A 21519-nucleotide genomic window follows, 5' to 3' on the forward strand; every position below is an offset into this window, starting at 1 on the left:
CTGTCCAAAAGGAACAGGACACAATCTGGGACTCCCACCTCTCTCTCTCTCTCTTTCTCTCACTCCTCCACAGAATTTAACTCACTCCCTCTCTTATTCTCATTTCACAGGAAATAACCTATTGACTCCTCTGACTCTCTCCGTTTCTCCGTTTCTCTCTCTCTTCTTTTTTTACACCCACAAAATACACTCTCACTCTATCCTTTACTCTTTCTCCTCCTCTCTCCTTCTCTCTCCTTCTCTCTCTCTCTGTTGCTTGCTATCTCTCAAGCACACCTACACACATGCACGCACACACACCAACATGCCCACGGGTAACGACACACAGACACGCACCTGCACCCTACACACACACACACACACACACACACACACACACACACACACACACACACACACACACACACACACACACACACACACACACACACACACACACACACACACACACACACACACACACTCACAGATGTACTCTTACTTCCAGACGATTAAGTGTCCATGCTGAAGGAGGGGTTTCATGGCGCTCTGTTGTGCCCCCTGCTGGTTGCTGGCTGCAGTTACCTGCCAGGAACAGGTGTGGGATTCAATTAGAACAGCAGGCTCTCCGTGGCCAGGTCTGTCGAGGGGCTCCTGGGTCCTGTTCATTAGGCACCAAACGGAAGAAAACAGACTGAAACAGGGAGGGACTACCTGGACGTGTCCAATGAGAAAAGCTCATTTTTGGTTTCCGTTGCAACACTTTTTAAAACTATGTGTGTCCAAATGACCGTGACCCTGGGATAGGCAGGCTGTACATCACCTCCTCATAACCAGTCTGTGGGATACTCTAGGACGCATTTCTCCAGACACTCTAACGTACATAGATAACCCAAGATCTAGACTCTAGAGGATGTCTCAAGAAACTACTGTAGGAGAGACGTGGTCAGGTCTGGGCTATGCCAGGCTGTGTCTTACATAACAACCATATCAATCCATGGCCTCACATTACATCAACAACAAGAACACAAGCATTTTAGAAACACATACAGTCTCCATTGAGATATCTCTATATCTCATTACTCTATACCCCTTTATGGTCACAGTAGGATGATATGATGGCTTTATTATAATACAGTATGTAATGACAGATTTGATATGAAGATAACCATTAGAAATATGTTCCCCAGCAGTCCCTGGATTAAAATGATTTGCCCACAACGGCACACAGTATGATCTCAGCAAGCTGTCATTGCTTAGATGTAATTCTATATCACCCGTCAAAACTGTCATTATTATTCCCAACGAGGTAGTAAGGTACAGTATCTGTCATTTCAAAGGAGATTCTGTTCCTTTCATCATATTCATGCCACAGCTTCATATTGATAAGAAACAGTCATTGTTGACATATTGTATTGTGTCGGGAACAACAGCTGATAAATTAATTTCCTATTATTTTTCATGGCAGTATTTTGCTGTAAAGTGTTTCCAATAGAAGATATATTGCCCGTTCCAACTTACACCCTATTCCCTATATAGTGCACTACTTTAGTGCACATTATAGGGAATAGGGTGCCATTCGGGGTGCACACCTGTACAAAGCAGATAAAAGCATGAAGGTTGGTTGTTAATCCTTGATAAGGTAAGTTGTATCACAGTACAGTAGGTTTGGTTATACTGCCTAGTGGTGTGGCCCCATTAGACCATGACTGCTCTGATCACGCCAGACCAGATTTCCACGGCTCCTAAAAATGTATTTAATCTAATCTAACAACCTCAACTAATCCCAGAAGCTCAATATGACTCAGGCTAACCTGTTCTAGGCCGGACTAGGATAATACCTAGTCCGATCTTTAATACCCCATCCCTCTAATACCTCATATCCATCTCTAATACCTAATACCTAATTCATGTAGTGCTGGTCCTAATAATACTAGGCTGTGTGGTAGTGTGTGTTAGCAGGGTGTGGCTGCCTGGGAGGTCAGGCTGTCCATACAGAGAGAGAATAAACAGGAAGGGGGCATGCTGGCTGAAAGAACAGGTCAGAGTTAATGAAGCCTCCCAGGCAGGGTGTGGAGCGGAGCGGCTCCCTCTGTTTGTCTTTGTGTGTGTGTGTGTGTGTGTGTGTGTCTGTTTGTCTTTGTTGTGTGTGTGTGTGTGTGTGTGTGTGTGTGTGTGTGTGTGTGTGTGTGTGTGTGTGTGTGTGTGTGTGTGTGTGTGTGTGTGTGTGTGTGTGTGTGTGTGTGTGTGTGTGTGTGTGTGTGTGTGTGTGTGTGTGTTTGCATGCGAGTGAACCTCTCTCTTTTTCTTTTCTCTGGTCGGTGTGTGTCAGTGCCAGCTCAGTGTGACCGCCTGGGAGGCCAGTCCAGTGATGAGCCCCACTGACACCCGGTCCTGCCAGCCCACCCAACACCCAGCTAATTAGAATAAGCAGAGCCAGAGAGCCATGTTAGAGTTACTATCTGCAGACTGTAAAGGGACAGAGAGAATAACAGGACAACACACATAGGATGGTTAGCCCTTACTCTTTACTGCAATACCCTGGTATACAGTAATGCTGACTATGCTGCTGTATAGTGTGAAGCCGATTCAGGGTAGTGGTGCTGTTAATATATTACTGGGATCAATGATTTGTCCCATAAATACCTGTTAGGCCAGGAACCGAAAGGTTGCTGGATCGAATCCCCGAGCTGACAAGGTAAAACTCTATTGTTCTGCCCCTGAGCAAGGCAGTTAACCCACTGTTTCCCAGGCGCTGAAGATGTGGCTGTCGATTAAGGCAGCCCCCTGCACCTTTCTGACTCAGAGTTGTTGGGTTAAATGTGCAAGACACAATTCAGTTGTACAGCTGACTAGGTTTCCCCTTTCCTTTCCCAATATGAATATAAATCAGCATTGTGGATTAAAGGCAGCCCTTGACAATGCTCTGCACCAGCCATTGGTTTTGTATTACCTAGGACTCTGTAATCCAAGGTCTGTCCAGGAGTCATGGACTCTAAGGTCTGTCCAGGAGTCATGGACTCTTTTCATGGACTCTTTTCAGATACAGATACATACACTTTTCAGATACAGATACATACACTTTCTGCTTGTTTTGGTTTGTCTGCTTGTCCGTCTGTGTGTCCTGTGTTGCTGTGTGCGTGACTAGAGACGGGACACGGCTGTGTTGGTCTGTCCTTTATCCCACCTTGAGGCAGGAGGATGTTCTGTCTTTGTTTATGGGTCAGCTATGCAGCAGCCTGTTCTGCATGCTCTTTATCTCTCTACTCCTCTTTACTTTCATGCTGTTGTTTGGTTGTTTTCATCCTCGTCACAGCTTTGTTCATCGAATTCAGCCATTTATCCCTGAGCTAGTTTTCTTGTATATTTTATAGGATTGCTGGAAGTGTTATAAAATAGAGATGAAGGAAGAATTACCTGACAAAGTCACTGTAAACGAGGACTACGTTCAAATGACACATTGACCCTTGAGGGTTCCCCAAAACCAGTGGGCTGTACCAATGTAGATATTTTCAACTCTACGGGGGTGCCACTGCCTACGTTAATAACTGTAATAACTATGGGGCTCCCCAGCATGCTAGAACACCCCTGCTGGTGGAAACCATTCTTAGATCCACCACTGTAGCTCCTCGGCTGCTTGTTTTAACAATGGAGCATGACAGTCCCTTTGTGAAGCCCCTCTATTCAATGTGTGTTTGTTTACGCCCAGGCTTGATTTGAGTCATGTTGTGACGTGAGATATTCATCCCTGCTGAGTCCCCTCAGACACAACAACAGTATCATCACTGAGGCACAGCCACACAGCCACACACTTCTGAGAGACTAAAACTTCCCACTGGGCACAGACGCCAATTCAGCATCTATTCTACGTTGGTTCAATGTAATTGCATTGATATGACCTGGAAACAACGTTGATTCAACCAGTGTGTGCCCAGTGGGGAGAGAGAGAGGCATAACATATTGATACTACTATTGTGACCAGCAAACATGTAAAGGAATAAAAGCCATTTTCCCAAAACGTTCCATTGTCAGAAATGCTGCCATCTCCTACGGTATGCAGCATGTCCAAGGATGTAGCATCCTAGGCTTAGTTCCATCCTAGTAAATCTGGCAGCAATGTTTGTGTAAGTGCATGTGTGTGTGTGTGTTGACTGTGTCTAAACGCCCCTGTAGGGACCAGTTAGACCACGGATCCATTCAGTCATAACGTGACCAGTGTGAGTTCCCTGTCCTCTGTTCTCAACACACTGACTGGCTGGGCTGCTGGGGCCAGGACACATATATAACTGAGTATCCAGAGAAGAGGGGAGTCCTCTGTTCAACTCTTTCATTCTGTACCTGTACTGTCCCTGTAGTATCCCTGTAGTATCCCTGTAGTGTCCCTGTAGTGTCCCTGTAGTGTCTCTGTAGTATCTCTGTAGTATCTCTGTAGTGTCCCTGTAGTGTCCCTGTAGTATCTCTGTAGTGTCCCTGTAGTATCTCTGTAGTGTCCCTGTAGTGTCTCCTTTGCTCTCAGGTCCTCATAGTCTCCTGTGATGTGACCGTGCTGTTGATGCCAGCAGCTTTTTTCCATAGATACCTCTCCTCCCCGCCCTCCTCCGCCCGATTCCCCTCCCGCCCCACCTGACAGTCCTCTGGTCCCAGGTCAGACACTATCTGGCTGAGAGAGAAAGTGCGTCAGCCAGCCAATTTACAGCAGTCCCCAGTGGGTGACCTCCAGGAGAGAGCTATGAGACACAGGAAGGAGGGTAGGAGGCAGAACGTGTGTGTGGGTGTGTGCATGTGTGCCGGGGGAGTGTGTGTGCGTGGAGGGGGGAGTGTGTGTGTGTGTGTGCGTGCATGTGTGTGTGTGTGTGTGTGTGTGTGTGTGTGTGTGTGTGTGTGTGTGTGTGTGTGTGTGTGTGTGTGTGTGTGTGTGTGTGTGTGTGTGTGTGTGTGTGTGTGTGTGTGTGTGTGTGTGTGTGTGTGTGTGTGTGTGTGTGTGTGTGTGTGTGTGTGTGTGTGTGTGTGTGTGTGTGTGTGTGTGTGTGAAGTATGGATTGCAACAACAGAAGAGGGGGATCCTGGCCAGACTCTTATTTTCTACCCCAGACTTCATGGCATTACTCTTGACTGAGATCCAACCACCTGTACTGATACAACACTCTAAAACGCATACTGTTATTTCCTACCAAAGAGCAGGAATACTGAGCTTCTTACAATATACATGCACAATAAAACCTTAAGTAGGCCAAGATGAATCAGATTAAATACTATCTGGGCAGCAGCAGCTAGGAATCTACCATTTATCAGAACACTACAGGCAGCTCTTAGGCCTCAATTCTGATATTTAGCAAATGAGCTTTTTGTATTTCTTCATTTTTGATCTGATAATGTATCTCACCTCATTCCCCTCGCTCTCACTCTCTCTGTCTCTGTTTCTCTCACTCTCTCTGTCTCTGTTTCTCTCACTGTCTCTGTTTCTCTCTCACTCTCTGTCTCTCACTCTCTCTGTCTCTCTCTCCCCCATTCTTCTTTTGTTTTCTGTCTCCCTCTCCTCAAATCTCAAACTTGTTATCTTGAACATCTCTCTGTCTCTTTCCCCAATATACTCTCATCCCATCTTCTACCCCTTTCTTTGTCCCCACTCCTCTTCCTCATCTCCTCTCTCTTTCCGTTTCCCCCTCATCATCTCCTTAATATACTCCTTTATCTTACATTGCTCCTTTTATATCTCTTCACTTCATCTCTCACACTCTCCATCTCTCTCTCTCTCTCTCTCCCTCACTCACTCACTCCCTCCCTCCCTCCCGTCCTCCCTCCCTCTCGCTCTCTCACCCTCTCCCTCCCCTTCTCTCTCTCTTTCCACTCTCCTCCAGTCTTTGTGTGTCCAGGTACACTGCTGCGTGTACAGGCAGCCAGCTCGCCTCAGGAGGCAGAGCATCAGTCGGGGGGCGTGGTGTAAGGACCCCCTGCAGTCAGGTGACCGGCTCTATGTCATGCCTTGGACTCCCTACCGCACCGACATGCTGTATGAGTACGCCTCCTGGGAGGACTTCAGACAGAACCGTGCCACCACCACCTACAAGTGAGCACCGCCTCTGCCCCCCCCCGCCCCCCCCGCCAGTTCACATCAAATAATCCCTCTGCCTCTGCATTGATTTATTTGAATACTGCTGTAGATGGATGGTGAATGGCAGTATGGGTTCCATGGGGTCCTGTGGTGATCTGTAGACCACTGGTGGGGCACCTCAGGGGGTCAGTGTGAAGTGCAATTAATTTTGTGAAATACATGTTTTTTTTCTTGTGCTCCATGGGATGGAGAAGTATGAGAACCACAGGTCTCTTTGGACATGTTGGTCTCTTCAGACATGTGCTTATGAGCCGGTCATCGCCCAAAAGCTCATGGTTTATTGATTCTCCTGTCATATTCTGACCACCCACTTCTTCCCCTCCTATAGGTTGCCGAACCGTGTTGATGGCACAGGCTTCGTGGTATACGACGGCGCCGTGTTCTACAATAAGGAGCGCACACGCAACATGGTCAAGTATGATCTGCGGACACGCATCAAGAGCGGCGAGGCCATTATCGCCAATGCCAACTACCACGACACATCGCCCTACCGCTGGGGTGGGAAGAGCGATATCGACCTGGCAGTGGACGAGAATGGGCTGTGGGTCATCTACGCCACAGAGTCCAACAACGGACGACTGGTGGTCAGCCAGGTGGGTGGAGGAGAGGAGGATGGAGGGAATAGAAGAGTGTAAGAGGAGTGTAACAGGAGGATGGAGGGAATAGAAGCGTGTAAGAGGAGTGTAACGGGAGGATGGGGGGAATAGAAGAGAGAGAAGTATAACAGGATGATGGAGGGAATAGAAGAGAGAGGAGTGTAACAGGATGATGGAGGGACTAGAAGAGAGAGGAGTGTAACAGGATGATGGAGGGAATAGAAGAGAGAGGAGTGTAACAGGATGATGGTGGGAATAGAAGCGTGTAAGAGGAGTGTAACAGGAGGATGGAGGGAATAGAAGAGAGAGGAGTGTAACAGGATGATGGAGGGAATAGAAGAGTGTGAAGAGGAGTGTAACAGGATGATGGAGGGAATAGAAGAGTGTAAGAGGAGTGTAACAGGAGGATGGAGGGAATAGAAGCGTGTAAGAGGAGTGTAACAGGAGGATGGAGGGAATAGAAGAGAGAGAAGTATAACAGGATGATGGAGGGAATAGAAGAGAGAGGAGTGTAACAGGATGATGGAGGGACTAGAAGAGAGAGGAGTGTAACAGGATGATGGAGGGAATAGAAGAGAGAGGAGTGTAACAGGATGATGGTGGGAATAGAAGCGTGTAAGAGGAGTGTAACAGGAGGATGGAGGGAATAGAAGAGAGAGGAGTGTAACAGGATGATGGAGGGAATAGAAGAGTGTGAAGAGGAGTGTAACAGGATGATGGAGGGAATAGAAGAGTGTAAGAGGAGTGTAACAGGATGATGGAGGGAATAGAAGAGAGAGGAGTGTAACAGGATGATAGAGGGAATAGAAGAGAGAGGAGTGTAACAGGATGATGGAGGGAATAGAAGAGTGTGAAGAGGAGTGTAACAGGATGATGGAGGGAATAGAAGAGAGAGGAGTGTAACAGGATGATGGAGGGAATAGAAGAGTGTAAGAGGAGTGTATAACAGGATGATGGATGGAATAGAAGAGAGAGGAGTGTAACAGGATGATGGAGGGAATAGAAGCGTGTAAGAGGAGTGTAACAGGAGGATGGAGGGAATAGAAGCATGTAAGAGGAGTGTAACAGGATGATGGAGGGAATAGAAGCATGTAAGAGGAGTGTAACAGGAGGATGCAGGGAATAGAAGAGTGTAAGAGGAGTGTAACAGGATGATGGAGGGAATAGAAGAGAGAGAAGTATAACAGGATGATGGAGGGAATAGAAGAGTGTAAGAGGAGTGTAACAGGATGATGGAGGGAATAGAAGAGTGTAAGAGGAGTGTAACAGGATGATGGAGGGAATAGAAGAGAGAGAAGTATAACAGGATGATGGAGGGAATAGAGGAGTGTAAGAGGAGTGTAACAGGATGATGGAGGGAATAGAAGAGTGTAAGAGGAGTGTAACAGGATGATGGAGGGAATAGAAGAGAGAGGAGTGTAACAGGATGATGGAGGGAATAGAAGCGTGTAAGAGGAGTGTAACAGGATGATGGAGGGAATAGAAGCATGTAAGAGGAGTGTAACAGGATGATGGAGGGAATAGAAGAGAGAGGAGTGTAACAGGATGATGGAGGGAATAGAAGAGAGAGGAGTGTAACAGGATGATGGAGGGAATAGAAGAGAGGAGTGTAACAGGATGATGGAGGGAATAGAAGAGAGAGGAGTGTAACAGGATGATGGAGGGAATAGAAGAGAGAGGAGTGTAACAGGATGATGGAGGGACTAGAAGAGAGAGGAGTGTAACAGGATGATGGAGGGAATAGAAGAGAGAGGAGTGTAACAGGATGATGGAGGGAATAGAAGAGTGTGAAGAGGAGTGTATAACAGGATGATGGAGGGAATAGAAGAGTGTGAAGAGGAGTGTAACAGGATGATGGAGGGAATAGAAGAGAGAGGAGTGTAACAGGATGATGGAGGGAATAGAAGAGAGAGGAGTGTAACATGATGATGGAGGGAATAGAAGAGTGTAAGAGGAGTGTATAACAGGATGATGGATGGAATAGAAGAGAGAGGAGTGTAACAGGATGATGGAGGGAATAGAAGAGAGAGGAGTGTAACAGGATGATGGATGGAATAGAAGAGAGAGGAGTGTAACAGGATGATGGAGGGAATAGAAGAGTGTAAGAGGAGTGTATAACAGGATGATGGAGGGAATAGAAGAGTGTAAGAGGAGTGTATAACAGGATGATGGATGGAATAGACGAGTGTAAGAGGAGTGTATAACAGGATGATGGAGGGAATAGAAGAGTGTGAAGAGGAGTGTATAACAGGATGATGGAGGGAATAGAAGAGTGTGAAGAGGAGTGTAACAGGATGATGGAGGGAATAGAAGAGAGAGGAGTGTAACAGGATGATGGATGGAATAGACGAGTGTAAGAGGAGTGTATAACAGGATGATGGAGGGAATAGAAGAGAGAGGAGTGTAACAGGATGATGGAGGGAATAGAAGAGAGAGGAGTGTAACATGATGATGGAGGGAATAGAAGAGTGTAAGAGGAGTGTATAACAGGATGATGGATGGAATAGACGAGTGTAAGAGGAGTGTAACGGAGGGATGGATTTGGACTGGACATTTCTAAGCTCAACTAAAATAGGCCTAATGGTTTATTTATTTCATAAATATACTTTCTTGTGTTTATCACCGTAACATCAGGATTGAGCGTTTACGAATGGGTGATATTCTGTAGTTTCTTCTGTAGTTTGAGATATATTTATGGTTACCATCACCCCCCCCCCCTCCTCCCAGGTGAACCCGTACACCCTGCGCTTCGAGGGCACCTGGGAGACCAGCTTCGACAAGAGGCTGGCGTCCAACGCCTTCATGGCGTGCGGCGTGCTCTACGCCGTGCGCAGTGTCTATCAGGACGACGACAGCGAGGCCGGCGGGGATCTGATCCTTTACGCCTACAACACGAACCGTGCCCGGGAGGAGCCCGTCCACATCCCCTTCCCTAACCCCTACCAGTACGTCTCCTCTGTGGACTATAACCCCAGAGACAACCAGCTCTACATCTGGAACAACTATAATGTTCTGAGATACCCGCTGGAGTTCGGACCACCGGACCCCACCACTGGTGAGTCCTGAGATGTGTGTGTACAGTGGACCTTTATTTCTGGTATAATTTGTCCATTGATGTCAGTTGTAGCGGGATATCTGCACAAATGCAAATCACCACCTGTTCGCCCTCTTGTACGTACCTTGCTTTTTCAGATGAATTATCCATTGTGTTTTGGGTGAATATTTTAGCGATGCAGGCCTATCTGGAGTTAGTATTTGGCCCTGAGAGAGAGAGACAGAGAGAGAGAGAGAGAGAGAGAGAGAGAGAGAGAGAGAGAGAGAGAGAGAGAGAGAGAGAGAGAGAGAGAGAGTAGAATAGAGAGAGAGAGTAGAATAGAGAGACAGACAGACAGACTTGTCCCAGTGTTGTTAGAGGAGAGTGGGTGTTTGATCAGTTGAGATTTTGTAGTTGGATGTGTTACTTCTATGGATGCATTACAGTTGGTTGTTAATGTCGGTAGTGACTTCTGTCATATACATTTGATCAATAATTAACATCCTCCTTTCTTCTTCCTTTCTTGTCGTGCACACTCCCTCCCCTCTCCAGGGGTAGTGATAGGAACACTGAAAGAGTAATATATAGATATATTAAAGTAGTTTGTTGTGCACACTCCCTCCCCTCTCCAGGGGTAGTGATAGGAACACTGAAAGAGTAATATATAGATATATTAAAGTAGTTTGTTGTGCACACTCCCTCCCCTCTCCAGGGGTAGTGATAGGAACACTGAAAGAGTAATATATAGATATATTAAAGTAGTTTGTTGTGCACACTCCCTCCCCTCTCCAGGGGTAGTGATAGGAACACTGAAAGAGTAATATATAGATATATTAAAGTAGTTTGTCGTGCACACTCCCTCCCATCTCCAGGGGTAGTGATAGGAACACTGAAAGAGTAATATATAGATATATTAAAGTAGTTTGTTGTGCACACTCCCTCCCCTCTCCAGCTGTAGTGATAGGAACACTGAAAGAGTAATATATAGATATATTAAAGTAGTTTGTTGTGCACACTCCCTCCCCTCTCCAGGGGTAGTGATAGGAACACTGAAAGAGTAATATATAGATATATTAAAGTAGTTTGTTGTGCACACTCCCTCCTCTCCAGGGGTAGTGATAGGAACACTGAAAGAGTAATATATAGATATATTAAAGTAGTTTGTTGTGCACACTCCCTCCCCTCTCCAGGGGTAGTGATAGGAACACTGAAAGAGTAATATATAGATATATTAAAGTAGTTTGTTGTGCACACTCCATCCCCTCTCCAGGGGTAGTGATAGGAACACTGAAAGAGTAATATATAGATATATTAAAGTAGTTTGTTGTGCACACTCCCTCCCCTCTCCAGGGGTAGTGATAGGAACACTGAAAGAGTAATATATAGATATATTAAAGTAGTTTGTTGTGCACACTCCCTCCCCTCTCCAGTGGTAGTGATAGGAACACTGAAAGAGTAATATATAGATATATTAAAGTAGTTTGTTGTGCACACTCCATCCCCTCTCCAGGGGTAGTGATAGGAACACTGAAAGAGTAATATATAGATATATTAAAGTAGTTTGTTGTGCACACTCCCTCCCCTCTCCAGGGGTAGTGATAGGAACACTGAAAGAGTAATATATAGATATATTAAAGTAGTTTGTTGTGCACACTCCCTCCCCTCTCCAGGGGTAGTGATAGGAACACTGAAAGAGTAATATATAGATATATTAAAGTAGTTTGTCGTGCACACTCCCTCCCTCTCCAGGGGTAGTGATAGGAACACTGAAAGAGTAATATATAGATATATTAAAGTAGTTTGTCGTGCACACTCCCTCCCCTCTCCAGGGGTAGTGATAGGAACACTGAAAGAGTAATATATAGATATATTAAAGTAGTTTGTTGTGCACACTCCCTCCCATCTCCAGGGGTAGTGATAGGAACACTGAAAGAGTAATATATTGATATATTAAAGTAGTTTGTCGTGCACACTCCCTCCCCTCTCCAGGGGTAGTGATAGGAACACTGAAAGAGTAATATATAGATATATTAAAGTAGTTTGTCGTGCACACTCCCTCCCCTCTCCAGGGGTAGTGATAGGAACACTGAAAGAGTAATATATAGATATATTAAAGTAGTTTGTTGTGCACACTCCCTCCCCTCTCCAGGGGTAGTGATAGGAACACTGAAAGAGTAATATATAGATATATTAAAGTAGTTTATCGTGCACGCTCCCTCCCCTCTCCATAGGAACACTGAAAGAGTAATATATAGATATATTAGATATATTAAAGTTGATAGATATAATAGATATATTAAAGTTGTTTGTGCCATAATTAATAATCCGGAGAACTCAACTTCTGAGAGATGTAACATTTACGTGCCTTTCTCTCTTTTATTCATGCTCTGGTTTTGTCTTTGTCTTTGTCTTTCTGTATCCCCTCTCACCACTTTCATTCCATCTCTTTTCTTTTATTTCCTTTTTTTTGTCTCTCACTTTCGCTTTCCCTATTTATATCTTTGACTTTATTTTGACTTTATTTTGTCATCCTCAGTGATTTTATTCATACATGTGCTTTATTAAGTGTTTTAAAACTAAACTAAATCATCCCCCCCCCCCCTGTCTCTCTCTCTTCAGGCCCTCTGACGACCACTCAGGTGACCAGCACCACGCCAGCCCGACCTTTCACCTCCAGTTCTAGCCCTGCTACCACCCGCCCCCTGGCCCCCACCTCTCACCCCATTGGTGCTATCAACAAGGGCCCTGACCTGCGGCCAATCACAGCCACCGTACCAGTCACCAGGCGGCCTCCCCGCCCACCCGTCCAGGGCCCGGAGCCCCAGGTGTGTGAGTCCAGAGTGGCCAGAGGAGTGCAGTGGCCCTCCACCCAGAGAGGAGAGACTGTGGACCGCCCCTGTCCTAAAGGATCACTAGGTGGGGACTGACTATTACCGTTTCCTGTATGTAAGCGTGTCTTTTTATTTGAGTTGGGGTGTGTGGCTGTGCGTGCATGTGTGTCTGTGGTTTTTGTAAATTTTTTGTAGGTGCTCAAGTACACGTGTGAATATACATACATGTGTGTGTGTGTTTTTTCTTCATTTGTGAGTATATCTGTGTGCGTGCACGTGCATGTTTCCCAGTGTGTCTCTGTTTTAGTGTGTGTGTGTGTGTGTGTGTGTGTGTGTGTGTGTGTGTGTGTGTGTGTGTGTGTGTGTGTGTGTGTGTGTGTGTGTGTGTGTGTGTGTGTGTGTGTGTGTGTGTGTGTGTGTGTGTGTGTGTGTGTGTGTGTGTGTGTGTGTGTGTGTGTGGTGTAAATGATGGTGGATTATCATGTCAAAACTACAGGCCGTTTGTGTGCCAGTGTGTCACTGTTTCAGTGTGTTTGTGCTGCATCTCTTGTTTTTCCCCTGGCTGGCTGTTGTCTCCCCCTCTCCTCTCCTGTCCCACTGTTAGTCTCAGCAGCAGGCTGGGTCCCAGAGGATTCCCTCTACATGAAAGCCCGTCCTTCTCTCCTCTCCTCTCCAAATGAAAGAGTCGTCTCACAGCGAAACAGGGATAGCCAAGTGAAAGTGTGGAATAATGAAATGAAAGACTGAACAAAAACAGGATACAACTCCCTTCATGCTAGCTTCTATAACTCCAAACATGCAAGCATCAAATATCCCTCTCGAGTTACAGAAAAGAATAGAATATCTTCTATCACCACTGCCCCCTCCATCTCTTCTTGCTATGCTGTGCTCTCTCTCTCTCTCTCTCTCTCTCTCTCTCTCTCTCTCTCTCTCTCTCTCTCTCTCTCTCTCTCTCTCTCTCTCTCTCTCTCTCTCTCTCTTTCTCTGACAACAACAGTAACGCTAAATTAGCAGCTGGCTTAATTGCCATGTCTTGGCAGAGATTTCAAACCAAATCTGCGCTAGATGGAGGAGAGCAGGGAGTGGAGTGGGGGGGGGGTACTTCTGCTCTGATTCCTCCACTGCTGTGTTGTCTCTCTGTCTTCTCCCTTCTTCTGTCTCTCTCTTCTCCCTCTCTTCTCCCTCTCTCTTCTCTCCCTCTCTCTTCTCCCTCTCTTCTCCCTTTCTCTTCTCCCTCTCTTCTCCCTCTCTCTTCTCTCCCTCTCTCTTCTCCCTCTCTTCTCTCCCTCTCTCTTCTCCCTCTCTTCTCCCTCTCTCTCTTCTCCCTCTCTCTTCTCCCTCTCTTCTCGCTCTCTCTTCTCCCTCTCTTCTCCCTCTCTATTCTCCCTCTCTTCTCCCTCTCTCTTCTCTCCCTCTCTCCCTCTCTTCTCCCTATCTTCTCCTTTTCTCTTCTCCCTCTCTTCTCCCTCTCTCTTCTCCCTCTCTCTTCTCCCTCTCTCTCTCTTCTCCCTCTCTCCTCTCTCCCTCTCTCTTCTCCCTCTCTCCCTCTCTTCTCCCTCTCTTCTCCCTCTCTTCTCCCTCTCTCTTCTCTCCCTCTCTCCCTCTCTTCTCCCTCTCTTCTCCCTCTCTCTTCTCCCTCTCTTCTCGCTCTCTCTTCTCCCTCTCTTCTCCCTCTCTTCTCCCTCTCTTCTCCCTCTCTCTCCCTCTCTCTCCCTCTCCCTCTCTCTCTCTTCTCCCTCTCTCTTCTCCCTCTTTCTCCCTCTCTTCTCCCCCTCTCTCTCCTCTCTTCTCCCTCTCTCCCTCTCTTCTCCCTCTCTCTCTCCCTCTCTTCTCCCTCTCTCCTCTCTCTCTCCTCTCTCTTCTCCCTCTCTCTCTCCCTCTCTCTCCTCTTCTCCCTCTCTCTGCTCCCTCTCTCCCTCTCTTCTCCCTCTCTCCCTCTCTCTTCTCCCTCTCTCTTCTCTCACTCTTCTCCCTCTCTCTTCTCCCTCTCTTCTCCCTCTCTTCTCCCTCTCTCCCTCTCTCCCTCTCTTCTCCCTCTCTCTTCTCCCTCTCTTCTCCCTCTCTTCTCCCTCTCTCTCTCTCCCTCTCTCCCTCTCTTCTCCCTCTCTCTTCTCCCTCTCTCTCCCTCTCTCTTCTCTCTCTCTTCTCCCTCTCTCCCTCTCCTCTCCCTCTTCTCCCTCTCTTCTCCCTCTCTCTTCCCTCTCCTTCTCTCCTCTCTCTCTCTCTCTCTCTTCCCTCTCTCTTCTCTCTCCCTCTTCTCCCTCTCTTCTCCCTCCTTCTCCCTCTTCTCCCTCTCTTCTCCCTCTCTTCTCCCTCTCTTCTCCCTCTCTCTTCTCTCTCTCTCCCTCTCTTCTCCCTCTCTCCCTCTCTTCTCCCTCTCTCTTCTCCCTCTCTCTTCTCCCTCTCTCTCTCTCTCCCTCTCTCCCTCTCTCTCTCTCTCTCCCTCTCTTCTCCCTCTCTTCTCCCTCTCTTCTCCCTCTCCCTCTTCTCCCTCTCTCTTCTCTCCTCTCTCCCTCTCTTCTCCCTCTCTCTTCTCCCTCTCTCCCTCTCCTCTCTCTCCTCTCTCTTCTCCCTCTCTTCTCCCTCTCTCTCTCCCTCTCTCTCTCCTCTCTCTTCTCTCTCTCTCTCTCTTCTCCCTCTCTTCTCCCTCTCTCTTCTCCCTCTCTCTCTCTTCTCCCTCTCTCTCTCTTCTCCCTCTCTTCTCCTCTCTCCCTCTCTTCTCCCTCTCTCTCTCTCTCCTCTCTTCTCCCTCTCTTCTCCCTCTCTCTTCTCCCTCTCTTCTCCCTCTCTCTTCTCTCTCTCTCTCCCTCTTCTCCCTCTCTCTCCCTTCTCCCCTCTCTTCTCCCTCTCTCTCTCCTCTCTTCTCCCTCTCTTCTCCCTCTCTCTTCTCCCTCTCTTCTCCCTCTCTTCTCCCTCTCTTCTCCCTCTCTTCCTCTCTCTTCTCCCTCTCTCTCTCTCTTCTCCCTCTCTTCTCCCTCTCTTCTCCCTCTCTCTCCCTCTCTCTCTCTCTCCCTCTCTTCTCTCTTCTCTCTCCCTCTCTTCTCCCTCTCTTCTCCCTCTCTCTCTTCTCTCTCTTCTCCCTCTCTCTTCTCCCTCTCTCCCTCTCTTCTCCTTCTCTCTTCTCTCTCTCTCTCTCCCTCTCTTTCTCCCTCTCTTCTCCCCTCTCTTCTCCCTCTCTCTCTCTCCCTCTCTCTTCTCCCTCCCTCTTCTCCCTCTCTCTTCTCCCTCTCTCTCTCTCCCTCTCTCTCTCTTCTCCCTCTCTTCTCCCTCTCTCTTCTCCCTCTTCTCCTCTCTCTTCTCCTCTCTCTCTTCTCCCTCTCTTCTCCCTCTCTCTCCCTCTCTTCTCCCTTCTCTCTTCTCCCTCTCTTCTCTCTCTCTCTCTCCCTCTCTTCTCCCTCTCTTCTCCCTCTTCTCCCTCTCTTCTCCCTCTCTTCTCCTCTCTCCCTCTCTCTCCTCTCTCTCCCTCTCTTCTCTCTCCTCTCCCTCTCCTCTCTTCTCCCTCTCTTCTCTCTCTTTCTCCTCTCTCTTCTCCCTCTCTTCTCCCTCTCTCTTCTCTCTTCTCCCTCTCTTCTCCCTCTCTCTTCTCCCTCTCTCTTCTCCCTCTCTTCTCCCTCTCTCTTCTCCTCTCTCTTCTCCCTCTCCTTCTCCCTCTCTCTTCTCCCTCTCTCTCTTCTCCCTCTCTTCTCTCTCTCTCTTCTCCCTCTCTCTTCTCTCCCTCTCTCCTCTCTCTTCTCCCTCTCTTCTCCCTCTCTTCTCCCTCTCTTCTCCCTCCTCTCTCTTCTCCCTCTCTCTCTCTCCCTCTCTTCTCCCTCTCTTCTCCTCTCTCTCTCTCCCTCTCTCCCTTCTTCTCCCTCTCTTCCCTCCCTCTTCTCCCTCTCTCTCTCCCTCTCTCTCTCCCTCTCTCTCTCCCTCTCTTCTCCCTCTCTCTTCTCTCTCTCTCTCCCTCTCTTCTCCCTTCTCTTCTCCCTCTCTCTCTCTCTCTCTCCCTCTCTTCTCCCTCTCTCTTCTCCCTCCTCTCTCTTCTCCTCTCTCTTCTCCCTCTCTTCTCCCTCTCTCTTCTCCCTCTCTTCTCCCTCTTCTCTTCTCTCCCTCTCTTCTCCCTCTCTTCTCTCTCCTCTTCTCCTCTCTCTTCTCCCTCTCTCTTCTCCCTCCCTCTTCTCCCCTCTCTCTTCTCCCTCTCTTCTCCCTCTCTTCTCCTCTCTCTTCTCCTCTCTTCTCCCTCTCTTCTCCCTCTCTTCTCCCTCTCTCCCCTCTCTTCTCCCTCTCTTCTCCCTCTCTCTTCTCCTCTCTCTCTCTCTCTTCTTCTCCCTCTCTTCTCCCTCTCTTCTCCCTCTCTTTCTCCCTCTCTCCTCTCTCTCTCTCCCTCTCTCCCTCTCTTCTCCCTCTCTCTTCTCCCTCTCTTCTCCCTCTCTTCTCCCTCTCTTCTCCCTCTCTTCTCCTCTCTCTCTCTCTTCTCCCTCTCTTCTCCCTCTCTCTCTCTTCTCCCTCTCTTCTCCCTCTCTTCTCCCTCTCTCCTCTCTCTTCTCCCTCTCTTCTCTTCTCCTCTCTCTTCCCTCTCTCTCTCTTCTCCCTCTCTTCTCTCTCTCTCTTCTCTCTCCCTCTCTTCTCCCTCTCTCTTCTCCCTCTCTCTCTCCTCTCTCTTCTCCCCTCTCTTCTCCCTCTCTCTTCTCCCTCTCTTCTCCCTCTCTTCTCCCTCTCTTCTCCCTCTCTTCTCCCTCTCTCCCTCTCTTCTCCCTCTCTTCTCCCTCTCTCTTCTCCCTCTCTCTCTCTCCTCTCTTCTCCCTCTCTCCCTCTCTCTTCCCTCTCTCCCTCTCTCTTCTCCCTCTCTCTTCTCCCTCTCTTCTCCCTCTCTCCCTCCTCTCTCTCTTCTCTCTCTCTCTTCTCCCTCTCTTCTCCCTCTCTTCTCCCTCTCTCCCTCTCTTCTCCCTCTCTCTTCTCCCTCTCTTCTCTTCTCTCTTCTCCCTCTCTCTTCTCCCTCTCTTCTCTCTCTCTTCTCCCTCTCTTCTCCCTCTCTTCTCTTCTCCCTCTCTTCTCCCTCTCTCCCTCTCTTCTCCCTCTCTCCCTCTCTTCTCCCTCTCTCTTCTCCCTCTCTCTTCTCCCTCTCTCTTCTCTCTCTCTTCTCCCTCTCTTCTCCCTCTCTTCTCCCTCTCTCTTCTCTCTCTTCTCCCTCTCTTCTCTCCTCTCTCTTCTCTCTCTCTCCCTCTCTCTCTCCCTCTCTTCTCCTCTCTCTCTCCCTCTCTTCTCCCTCTCTTCTTCTCTCTTCTCTCTCTCTCTTCTCCCTCTCTCTCTCTCCTCTCTCTTCTCCCTCTCTTCTCCTCTCTCTTCTCCCTCTCTCTTCTCCCTCTCTCTTCTCCCCTCTCTTCTCCCTCTCTCCCTCTCCCTCTCTCTTCTCTCTCTTCTCCCTCTCTCCCCTCTCTTTCTCCCTCTCTCTTCTCCCTCTCTCTTCTCCCTCTCTCTTCTCCCTCTCTTCTCCCTCTCTTCTCCCTCTCTCTTCTCCCTCTCTTCTCCCTCTCTCTTCTCCCTCTCTCTCTCCCTCTCTTCTCCCTCTCTTCTCCCTCTCTTCTCCCTCTCTTCTCCCTCCCTCTCTTCTCCCTCTCTCTCTCTCCTCTCTTCTTCTCCCTCTCTTCTCCCTCTCTCTCTCTCTCTCTCTCCCTCTCTCTTCTCTCTCTCTTCTCCCTCTCTTCTCCCTCTCTCTTCTCCCTCTCTCTCTTCTCCCTCTCTTCTCCCTCTCTCTTCTCTCTCTCTTTCTCCTCTCTCTTCTCCCTCTCTTCTCTCTCTTCTCCCTCTCTTCTCCTCTCTCTCTCCCTCTCTTCTCCCTCTCTTCTCCCTCTCTCCTCTCTCTTCTCCCTCTCTTCTCCCTCTCTCTCTCCCTCTCTTCTCCCTCTCTCTTCTCCCTCTCTTCTCCCTCTCTTCTCCCTCTCTCTTCTCCCTCTCTTCTCCCTCTCTTCTCCTCTCTCTTCTCCCTCTCTTCTCCCTCTCTCTTCTCTCCTCCCTCTCTTCTCCCTCTCTCCCTTCTCTCCCTCTCTTCTCCCTCTCTCTTCTCCCTCTCTTCTCCCTCTCTTCTCCCTCTCTCTCTCCTTCTCTCTCTCTCTCTCTCTTCTCCTCTCTCTTCTCTCTCTCTCTCTCTCCCTCTCTTCTCCCTCTCTTCTCTCCTCTTCTTCTCCCTCTCTTCTCCCTCTCTCTCTCTCCCTCTCTCTTCTCCCTCTCTCTCCCTCTTCTCCCTTCTCCCTCTCTCTTCTCCTCTCTTCTCCCTCTCTCTTCTCCCTCTCTTCTCCTCTCTCTCTTCTCCCTCTCTCCCTCTCTTCTCCCCTCTCTTCTCCCTCTCTTCTCCCTCTCTCCCTCTCTTCTCCCTCTCTTTCTCCCTCTCTTCTCCTCTCTCTTCTCCCTCTCTCTTCTCCCTCTCTTTCTCCCTCTCTTCTCCCTCTCTTCTCCCTCTCTCCCTCTCTTCTCCTCTCTCTTCTCCCTCTCTTCTCCCTCTCTCTTCTCCCTCTCTCTCTCTCCCTCTCTTCTCCCTCTCTTCTCCCTCTCTCCTTCTCTCCTCTCTTCTCCCTCTCTTCCCTCCTCTTCTCCTCTCTCTCTCCCTCTCTTCTCCCTCTCTTCTCTCCTCTCTCTCCCTCTCTTCTCCCTCTCTCCCTCTCTCTCCTCTCTTCTCCCTCTCTTCTCCCTCTCTTCTCTCCTCTCTCTCTTCTCCCTCTCTTCTCCCTCTCTTCTCCCTCTCTCTTCTCCCTCTCTTCTCCCTCTCTCTCTCTCTCCCTCTCTTCTCCCTCTCTCTTCTCCCTCTCTCTTCTCCCCTTCTCTCTCTCTTCTCTCTCTCCCTCTCTTCTCCCTCTCTTCTCCCTCTCTCTTCTCCCTCTCTCTTCTCCCTCTCTTCTCCCTCTCTTCCTCTCTCTTCTCTTCTCCCTCTCTCTTCTCCTCCCTCTCTTCTCCCTCTCTCTTCTCCCTCTCTTCTCTCTCTCTCTCCCTCTCTTCTCCTCTCTTCTCCCTCTCTCCCTCTCTTCTCCCTCTCTTCTCCCTCTCTTCTCCCTCTCTCTTCTCCCTCTCTCTCCCTCTCTTCTCTCTTCTCCCTCTCTTCTCTCTCTCTCTCCCTCTCTCTTCTCCCTCTCTCTCCCTCTTCTCCCTCTTCTCCCTCTCTTCTCCCTCTCTCTCCCTCTCTCTTCTCCTCTCTCTTCTCCCTCTCTCTTCTCCCTCTCTCTTCTCCCTCTCTTCTCCCTCTCTCTCTTCTCTCTCTCCCTCTCTTCTCTCTCTTCTCTTCTCTCTCTTCTCCCTCTCTCTCTCCTTCTCTCTCTTCTCTTCTCCCTCTCTCTTCTCCCTCTCTCTTCTCCCTCTCTCTCCCTCTCTTCTCCCTCTCTTCTCCCTCTCTCTTCTCCCTCTCTTCTCCCTCTCTCTCTCTTCTCCCTCTCTTCTCTCTCTTCTCCCTCTCTCTCCTCTCTTCTCCCTCTCTTCCTCTCTTCTCCCTTCTCTCTTCTCCCTCTTCTCCCTCTCTTCTCCCTCCTCTCTCTCTCTCTCTCCTCTCTCTCTCCCTCTCTCTCTCCCTCTCTTCTCCCTCTCTCTTCTCCCTCTCTTCTCCCTCTCTTTCTCCCTCTCTTCTCCCTCTCTCCTCTCCCTCTCTTCTCCCTCTCTCTTCTCTCTCTCTTCTCCCTCTCTTCTTCTCCCTCTCTCTCTCTCTCTTCTCTTCTCTCCCTCTCTTCTCCCTCTCTTCTCTCCTCTCTCTTCTCCCTCTCTTCTCCCTCTCTTCTCCCTCTCTTCTCCCTCTCTTCTCCTCTTCTCTCTCTTCTCCCTCTCTTCTCCCTCTCTTCTCCCTCTCTTCTCCCTCTCTTCTCCCTCTCTCTCTCTCTTCTCCCTCTCTTCTCCCTCTCTTCTCCTCTCTCTTCTCCCTCTCTTCTCCTTCTCTCTCTCTCTCCCTCTCTTCTCCTCTCTCTTCTCCCTCTCTTCTCCTCTCTTCTCTCTCTCTTCTCCCTCTCTCTTCTCTCCTCCTCTCTTCTCCCTCTCTCTTCTCTCTCTCTTCTCCCTCTCTTCTCTCTCTCTCTCTTCTCCCTCTCTCCCTCTCTTCTCCCTCCTCTCTTCTCCCTCTCTCTCTCTCTCCCTCTCTTCTCCCTCTCTTCTCCTCTCTTCTCCCTCTCTTCTCCCTCTCTTCTCCCTCTCTCCCTTCTCTCTCTCTTCTCCCTCTCTTTCTCCCTCTCTCTTCTCCTCTTCTCTCTCTCCTTCTCCCTCTCTCCCTCTCTTCTCCTCTTCTCCCTCTCTCTCCCCTCTCTTCTCCCTTCTCCCTCTCTTCTCCCTCTCTCTCTCTTCTCCCTCTCTTCTCCCTCTCTTCTCCCTCTCCCTCTCTTCTCCCTCTCTTCTCCCTCTCTTCTCCCCCTCTTCTCCTCTCTCTCTCTCCCTCTCTTCTCCCTCTCTTTCTCCCTCTCTTCTCCCTCTCTTCTCCCTCTCTTCTCCCTCTCTTCTCCCTCTCTCTTCTCCTCTCTTCTCCCTCTCTTCTCCCTCTCTTCTCCTCTTCTCCCTCTCTTCTCCCTCTCTCTCTCCCTCTCTTCTCCCTCTCTCTTCTCCCTCTCTTCTCCCTCTCTTCTCCCTCTCTCTCCCTCTCTTCTCTCCCTCTCTTCTCCTCTCTCTCTCTCTCTCTCTCTTCTCTCTCTTCTCCCTCTCTTCTCCCTCTCTTCTCCTCTCTTCTCTTCTCTTCTCCCTCTCTTCTCCCTCTCTTCTCCCTCTCTTCTCCCTCTCTCTCTCTTCTCCCTCTTCTCCCTCTCTTCTCCCTCTCTCCTCCCTCTCTCTCCCTCTCTTCTCTCTCTTCTCCCTCTCTCTCCCTCTCTTCTCCCTCTCTCTTCTCCCTCTCTCTTCTCTCTCTCTCTCTCCTCTCTTCTCCCTCTCTCTTCTCCCTCTTCTCCCTCTCTCTTCTCTTCTCCCTCTCTTCTCCCTCTCTCTTCTCCTCTCTCCCTCTCTCTCCCTCTCTCCTCTCCTCTCTCTTCTCTCTCT

The 21519-nt window shown here is 48.9% G+C and overlaps 1 protein-coding gene and 1 pseudogene across 1 annotated transcript in view; one reads left to right on the plus strand and one right to left on the minus strand.

Moving 5' to 3' along the window:
• LOC123998976 overlaps positions 1-21519 on the minus strand; it is an 899899-nt pseudogene that overhangs the window by 370508 nt on the left and 507872 nt on the right.
• Positions 1-21519, plus strand: part of LOC123998934 (adhesion G protein-coupled receptor L1-like) — a 255839-nt gene that overhangs the window by 184877 nt on the left and 49443 nt on the right. Inside the window, 5 exon segments of the mRNA XM_046304189.1 lie at positions 5838-5908; positions 5910-6046; positions 6420-6684; positions 9415-9742; positions 12341-12637. Coding sequence (XP_046160145.1) covers positions 5838-5908; positions 5910-6046; positions 6420-6684; positions 9415-9742; positions 12341-12637 — 1098 coding nt within the window.

This window comes from Oncorhynchus gorbuscha, linkage group LG16 (genome assembly GCF_021184085.1).
Source record: "Oncorhynchus gorbuscha isolate QuinsamMale2020 ecotype Even-year linkage group LG16, OgorEven_v1.0, whole genome shotgun sequence".
In the NCBI taxonomy this organism is placed as follows: Eukaryota; Metazoa; Chordata; class Actinopteri; order Salmoniformes; family Salmonidae; genus Oncorhynchus; species Oncorhynchus gorbuscha.